This window comes from Xenopus laevis, chromosome 7L (genome assembly GCF_017654675.1).
Source record: "Xenopus laevis strain J_2021 chromosome 7L, Xenopus_laevis_v10.1, whole genome shotgun sequence".
NCBI classification, from domain to species: Eukaryota; Metazoa; Chordata; class Amphibia; order Anura; family Pipidae; genus Xenopus; species Xenopus laevis.
This window is the reverse complement of record NC_054383.1, coordinates 72,561,553-72,569,194: the sequence shown is the minus strand read 5'-3', so window position 1 is coordinate 72,569,194 and position 7,642 is coordinate 72,561,553. Positions and strand designations below refer to the sequence as shown.

General features: G+C 37.7%; 1 protein-coding gene across 6 annotated transcripts in view; it reads right to left on the bottom strand.

Moving 5' to 3' along the window:
* Positions 1-279: 279 nt before the first annotated feature.
* zbtb44.L (zinc finger and BTB domain containing 44 L homeolog) overlaps positions 280-7,642 on the bottom strand; it is a 40,073-nt gene continuing 32,710 nt past the window's right edge. For 4 of the 6 annotated variants that reach the window (XM_041568457.1, XM_041568456.1, XM_041568459.1 and 1 more), the window contains exon 6: positions 280-2,546. In XM_041568457.1, the coding sequence (XP_041424391.1) occupies positions 2,255-2,546 (292 nt within the window). In that variant the 3' untranslated portion in view covers positions 280-2,254. 6 annotated transcript variants of the gene reach the window in all.

Sequence of the window (7,642 nt, the reverse complement as noted above, 5' to 3'; positions counted from 1 at the left end):
TTCTAATTATGATTTATTTGCAATTTTTAGCTACTTTTTATACCTTGAATTCTCTCAATATGTTCATACTCACAATGCAAACAATGTACTTCTTACTTGCATAGTGATCAAGATCTTATGTGTACCATAGATATTAACATAAACAGTATATTTACCTCTATTAACTGCTGTATGCCACACAACACATATAGTACTATGAAACCCAAAGACCAGAACAGTAATGGCAGAGAGTACCCATAAGAAACAACAATCTTGTTTTTTTATGTTATAGATACAGGAATAGATACTGGAAGTAACTCAAATTCAATAGGTTGCCATTTAAAAAAGTTCATGTAGAAGTCAATGGCAGAGGTCAGCTGACCTATTTATAAGAAGTTAATAGCTTTCCTGACATTCGGACAAAAACTTGATTCGAATTGCATTAGCATTTTAATCCAGTTTTCGGGTCGTAACATTAGTTTGAATTTTAAACGTTTGAGTTTTTGCTTAAACAAGATACCATTCGAGTTTTGAGACTCTAACATTCGACCTTTGATAAATCAGCCCCAATGTGTCATGAACCTAAATTTATTGTAGTTTTCTATATTTATAAGTTTAGCAAAATGTTAACATAAACCCCTCTAAAGTGCCTTACAGGATCTGTATAACAGGCCTATACCAATACTATGTAGCTTCCTTTCTATTGGTCGTACTGATAAGGAGATCACACAGAGAATGAGATCAATAGCCCTGCCATAAAGCATCCTTACATTTTTGTTAAGGCAAGACAGGCATACAAAAAATTGAACTGCACAAAAAGACCTAGAAGAAACAAATAAAAACAACATTTCCAAAATCTATATATTTTACTCTATGCTACATGGTTTTTAAAGGCACAAAAACAAACAAATATAACACAAGATGTTTTCTTGATAACTTTTTATATGTAGTCCTTAAAGATAAACTAACAATATTAATTTCACTCTACAGGAATAGCAGCTGTTTTGTATTTTGTTATCGAGACTCCATGTTGACTGTTAACATATTCGCCATCTAGAACTTTGAATAGATTAGTACCTGGCCATTTTTTGACAAGTGCCTTGTGCTTGATGCTTGTATATGATTTAAGAAAGCTGCTGCCAACCTTTTGAATGAATGCAAATGTTCATTGTCTTTGTAAAGCAATCTGAAAAAATGGCACAATAAACCATTGGTAGGCGATAAAAGAAAAGACTGTATTAAAATAGTAGTAGTAAGGGTATCAACAATATTCTTCTGATTGCTGGTGTAAATGTTTGGTCATAGAATTCCAACCGTTAACCCATAAGGAAGCCAACTGTTAAAACTGAATAAAATAGTGCCGGAGGTATTAAATAACCTCAGTACCAAAGCCTTTACAAGTTCTAAATAGAGAATTAAGGCCTCCATGGACCACAAAATGAAAAATAAAAAACACTTCAATCAGTCTAAAACTTTCACTTTAAAATGTCAAGCTTCCTATGTGATAATTAAAAAATAACCAGCATTGCAGTAAAAGGGTAAACTAAAATGTAGTTAAAAAAACAGTATTCAAGCTCCTCTAATGTGCAGAACATGCACTCCAAAACCTGCAATCGTTTTTCTTAAACTTACACATGTCTTGATTTTGCCATAATAACATTCACGCCCTGAAACGGCATGTAAAATGTTGGAAATGGTTAATCCAGCTCTCCAGCACGGCACTTACACAAAAGCAGTAATACAGATATACTTTAACTGTACTGAAAACCAATTCACATTAATATATATTTCACCTCTTCCTTTTCAGGAACCTTCAGTAAACAATGTATTAAAATAAAGAAGCTATCTATATAACTAACATTTGTGTAAAAAGAACATTACCGTGTATGGAGCAAAAACCAGAGAAAATACAATTACTCAACCATTAGACAGTATGTTAACTGTTAAAATGATCAACTCTTGACATTTTGAAGCAGAATTAGTGTCTATCTGCCATAAGCCCTACTGGAGATACCATTAAAAGTAATATATTTGCAATTTTCAACTAATGTTAGCACTAATGAAAGTAAATGATATGAAACAGAGTATGTAGTATGCCAGTGTCCCCAGTTGCTTATTTTTGTTTTCTCCAAAATATAAAGTAAATAATAAACTGATCAAACTCAGGTAACTTCCAAAGAAAGCAGAGAAAAAAAATAAACAAGCAAAAAACAATACAAAAAATAAAGCTAAATTAAGTCAGGGTGCAGGGAAGATATCGTGGGTCAGTTGTTAGCTATTCAACAGCAATTGAAGCCACCTCTGTCTTTGGTGGATCTTCAATGTTTGTTTCCTCAGCTGGGCTTGGCTTCGAAGGCTCTGCTATTTCTTCTTCATCCTCTTCTTTCTCTGCAAACCCTCCCACAGGTCCCAGGGGAAAAGTGCTTTCACAGTTCTGTGTTGAGGAAACCTGGGAGATAACAGGCATTTGGACAGAGGAGTTGCTTTCAAAGCCATGTTCTGCCAGCTCGTACTGCCCAAGGGCCTCTTCCTGCTCCTGGCTCAAATAATCCGGCACTAGGAAATCGCTAGAAGAGAAGAGACACAGAAGAATCATATCACCAATATAGTTACACACAGATTAACTAATTTGCCACAGAACAGGGCAAAAGTTCTACATCCAAGTAAACATCCATTACTTCATCTGAAAGGGGTTAATTAAGATTAATCATACAAAAATAAACCACACATTAACTATGGAGTGAATGGCCTTTATGCAAGAAAATGCTGTGCCACAATGAGAAAGAATTTGAGTTACGTTTAAAAGAACAGTAGCACCAAAAAATTAAAGTGTTTTTAAAAGCAAACTATAATGCCCTGTTTTCCTGTACGTGTAAGACTGATCTGTTTGCTTAAGAAAAATGTCTATAATATGTATAAACAAGCTGCTGTGTAGCCAAGGAGGCAACTGAAATAAGGCTAAATGACACAGGTTAAGTAGCAGATAACAGATAAGCTCTGTAGAACACCATTATATTCCACAGAGATTACCCGTTATCTGCTATGTAACCTGTGTCTTTTCTCTTTTAAATGGGTCCCCTTACAAAGCAATTCATTTATACACTGATAACTACAGTAGTTTCTGAAGTAATCATATCCTTTTACCAATGCTGGGCAACAATTATACATTACATTTTAATCAATTTAAAACACTTTTTGGGTGTTACTGTTCCTTTAAGTGCACCATGACATGGAAATGCAGTTTATACATATATTCAGATAAAGGGCAGGGAACATAGAATTCTGCTTTTAAATATAAATGAATGATGTTTCCATACAGACCATTAGAAAAAAGATACAGTTCTTTGATTTTCACCATGCATTGCCATGTAAACAAACTTTCAGTGTAGAACTGGAAACTTAAAATCTACGGCAATGGTCTGTGATTATGTGGGCGTCTAAGTTTCATGGCCGGTTGCAAGGCATAGCAGTTTAAAGGGATTCTGTCATGATTTGTATTTACTTTTTATTTCTAAATAACACTGTTCGCATTGCAAACCATTTAAAATCTTGTTTTTTTCAACAAATGTGTTTTTTTTTAGCTGTAATATAGGTGTGAAGGCAGCCATCTCAGTCCGTTATGCCTGATTCTGGGCTTTGAGAAGGAGCCAGGGCTGCACAATAGAACTGCTTTGAGGTAGATATTGTTTCTCCCTCCTCATTGTACTTCAATACGACCCAGGTTGTATAATTGCAAAGAAGGGTTTCTCCTGCTTGGGCGTTATCTCATGTCTACTACTAGGGAGCACTTTTAGCACTGAAAAGATTTTGGACTTCATTTTGATCTCTACAATGCTCCAATTATCTTTTGGATGAAAACCTGCTTTTTGGAAGGGTATGATGTACAGTACACAGGGATTTACTCAGAATCAACTTTCTGGATGTGACAGTATATAAGGATTTGGACTTACAATTTGGACAATTACATACAATCATTTTTCAAAAAACCCACTGATAGTAATTCACTTTGCACTATAATTTAGGGTGGCTTCAGGGATTTCTCTTCCAGCTAAAATACACTATGGAAAAACTGTCCCATGTACCATTATCCTTAATTATTTGTACAGTAAAGGATATATATCAGGGACCTTTCTCAAGGTGGGGACAGAAATGTTTAATTCAAGAAGTTGAAACATTAAGGGCAACATCACCTGAAATGTTTCACTCTACTTTTTTACACAGCATGATAAATAGACCCCTAAATGTGCAACCACATTTTCTACATAGGGGTCTATTATCATGCTGTGTTAAAAAGTGGAGTGAAACATTACCGGTGATGTTGCTCATAGCAACCAATCAGATCTTTGCTTGTGTTTTCTAACTGTTGAAATCTAATTGCAGGTTGGTTGCTGTGGGCAACATCACTAGTAATGTTTCACTCCTCTTTTTATAAAGCATGATAAATAGGCCCCAAAATGTTGCCAGTTTTAGTTTTGCAGGACATAGTTTAGTTTAGTGTATGGGTGGAGATCACTGGTACACCTGCTGTCAGCAGTGTTCTTGAGAAAGTCCTACTTAGCCCATAAAAATGTACATCCCCTAATAGTATCCTCATAGTTAATGCCCTTTTGTAAATTATGTTTATACTCATTCATTTATCTACTGTAGCAGCTGCTGAAGTACTAGATTTTGAAAACTATGATAAACCCTGCAAAAAAAAAAAATCCACAGAGGGCAGGCGGTAGCAAAAGCTTGCAAATAACTTTTGGCAAATGGTTTAAACCTATCTTATTTTTTTCTCTAAGGTGTGTATATGCATGCTGCATACATAGAATGAAATTGGAAGAGGCATGGCTTAAAGTGGTGGTTCACCTTTAAAGAAGAAGGAAAGTTGCAGTGACGTAACTAGAGGGGGGCGGGCCCTGGCGCGGGATGCGCTGCCGGGCCCCCCTCCGTACACCCGGAACCGCCGGGAATCGTGGCGCCTGAGCTGCCAGGGGGGCCCTGAGGGGGTGCGGGCCCTGGCACAATCGCACCCCCTGCTCCCCCGGTAGTTACTCCACTGGAAAGTTGTATCCCACTTGGGGGTGCCAAATGTAAGGCACCCCCAAGTGAATGTATTTACTTACCTGAAACCCTGGGCCGGTGCTCCTATCAGCAGAAAACTGCACTGGGTTATTCCAGCAAGTGATAGTCTTCCTGCTTCTTCGCTCTCCAAATTTACCGGGGCAAACGCATGCACAGTAGAAATAGAGTTTTTCTTCTAAAGTTCGGCTCTTCGCTCTAATACGCATGTGCATCGGCAGTGGCGTAACTAGATATTACTGAGCCCCACAGCAAATTATTTTTCAGGCCCCCAAAATGTTTAGAGGTTGACTTGTTTCTCCAATATTTATTGAAATTGTATATGAATTAGGGCCTCACGGGGCCCCTATACCACCTGGGCCCACCTGCAGCCTCTATAGGTCTGCTTCCTCTATAGTTACGCCCCTGTGCATCGGTGAGAAGAAGCCAGAAGCCAATCACTCCGTGATGCTTGGTGGAATAACCCCGGGCCGGTGCAGTTTTCTGCTGATAGGAACACTGGCCCTGGGATTCAGGTAAGTAAATACAATCACTTGGGGTGACTAACATTTGGCACTCAAAAGTGGGATATGACTTTCCTTCTCCTTTAAAGGAAAACTATACCCCCAAAATGAACACTTAAGCAACAGATAGTTCATATCATATTAAGTGGCATATTAAAGAATCTTACCAAACTGGAATATATATTTAAGTAAATATTGCCCTTTTACAGCTCTTGCCTTGAGCCACCATTTCGTGATGGTCTGTGTGCTGCCTCAGAGATCACCTGACCAGAAATACTACAACTCTAACTGTAACAGGAAGAAGTGTGGAAGCAAAAGACACAACTCTGTCTGTTAATTGGCTCATGTGACCTAACATGTATGGTTTGTTGGTATGTTTGTGAGTACAGTGAATCCTACTATCCCAGGGGGTGGCCCCTTTTCTATTTATGATTACCCAATGGCACATACTACTAGAAATGTATATTATTATGAAAATGGTTTATTTACATGAAGCAGGATTTTACATATGAGCTGTTTTATGCAATATCTTTTTATAGAGACCAACATTGTTTGGGGGGTATAGTTTTCCTTTAAGTTAACTTTTAATATGTTATAGAGTGGACAATTCTAAGCAACCTTTCATTTGGTCTTCATTATTCATTTGTTATAGTTTTTTAATTATTTGCCTTCTTCTGATTCTTTCCAGCTTTCAAATGGGGGTCACTGACCCCATCGAAAAACAAATGCTCTGTAAGGCTACAAATGTATTGTTATTGCTACTTGTTTTTACTTCTCTTTCTATTTAGGCCCTCTCCTATTCATATTCCAATCAATACATGGTTGCTAGGGGTAACTTGCACATTCAGCCAGGAGACTAGCTCATTTTGCACGTGTGTCACCAAACTGTCTGCCCACACTGGTAGCCCCCTCGGATCTGTATTACAAGTGAAAGTGATATTAACATAAGCACGGAGGGTACAACGCCAGAACAATGACGCTTTTTAAGATGTTAAATACAGGGCTACTTGTGTAATCCTGATTCCTTGCCTATGGGTCACGATTGAAGCACAAGGAAGGGACACATCACTGGTTACACATGTTACCCCACCTTCTTGCAGAACTGCTTACTCAGATGGAGGCAACTTTTGACCTTGACCCCCATTGTACTGGAATAAGAGTGTATAGCTAAATATAAAGGTATGGGATCAATTATCTGGAAACCCATCATCCACAAGGCTCCAAATTATGGGAAGGCCATATCCCAAAGACCCCTTTTTAATCAATAATTCACGTTTTTAAAAATAATTTCCTGTTTACCTTGTATTTGATCCTACTTAAGATATAATTAATCTTTATTGGAGGCATAACAATCCTATTGGGTTTATTTCATGTTTAAATTATTTTACAGTAGATTAGACTCAAATTATGGAAAGATCCCTTATCCGGAAAACCCCGGGTCCCAAGGCACCAAGCCTCAGTTTTCTTTAACTCTCTTAGGGTTGTGCAGGTTTTATCAGGATGAATATGAAACACAAAAAAAAAACTATTTTTGCAACGTGATAGCTCTATGCTAGCCACACTGGAGGAAACCATGTTGGGGCACACGCAGGAGCATAATGAGCAAGTACTCGAGCATTTTTCTAGGGCCAATGCTCTTTAATAGCAATTACATTTACAAACACAGTACAAATAAAAATCACTAAAAAATGTCTAAGTAACAGCCACTCCTCTTGAATCTGATTTTTCGTGTCTACACTCAGAGACACTGCACCAGCCAGGGTGCAGACACATGGAGTGGATTTCAGTACTAAACAGTGTGTAACCTGCCCGACAAAGTGTCTCTGGATGGAAACACAAGAGAAAGTGGATTCAGAAGGAGGGCCCCAATGTGGCAGTACCCAAATAGAAAACTTTTTAATGAAGCCGTAGAACTGTGAACTGCATACCTTCCAACAGTTTGGAAATAAAAAGAGGGACAAAAAAGCTGACCAAGCCCATTTTTGTGGCCACACCCCCTAATTACAATGTTAATTTTACAAAATGTCACAGGTTATAAAAGTCTGAACATATTTCTGTGTTTTTTTCAGTTATTACAGTTTTGCTAAAGAAGGTGA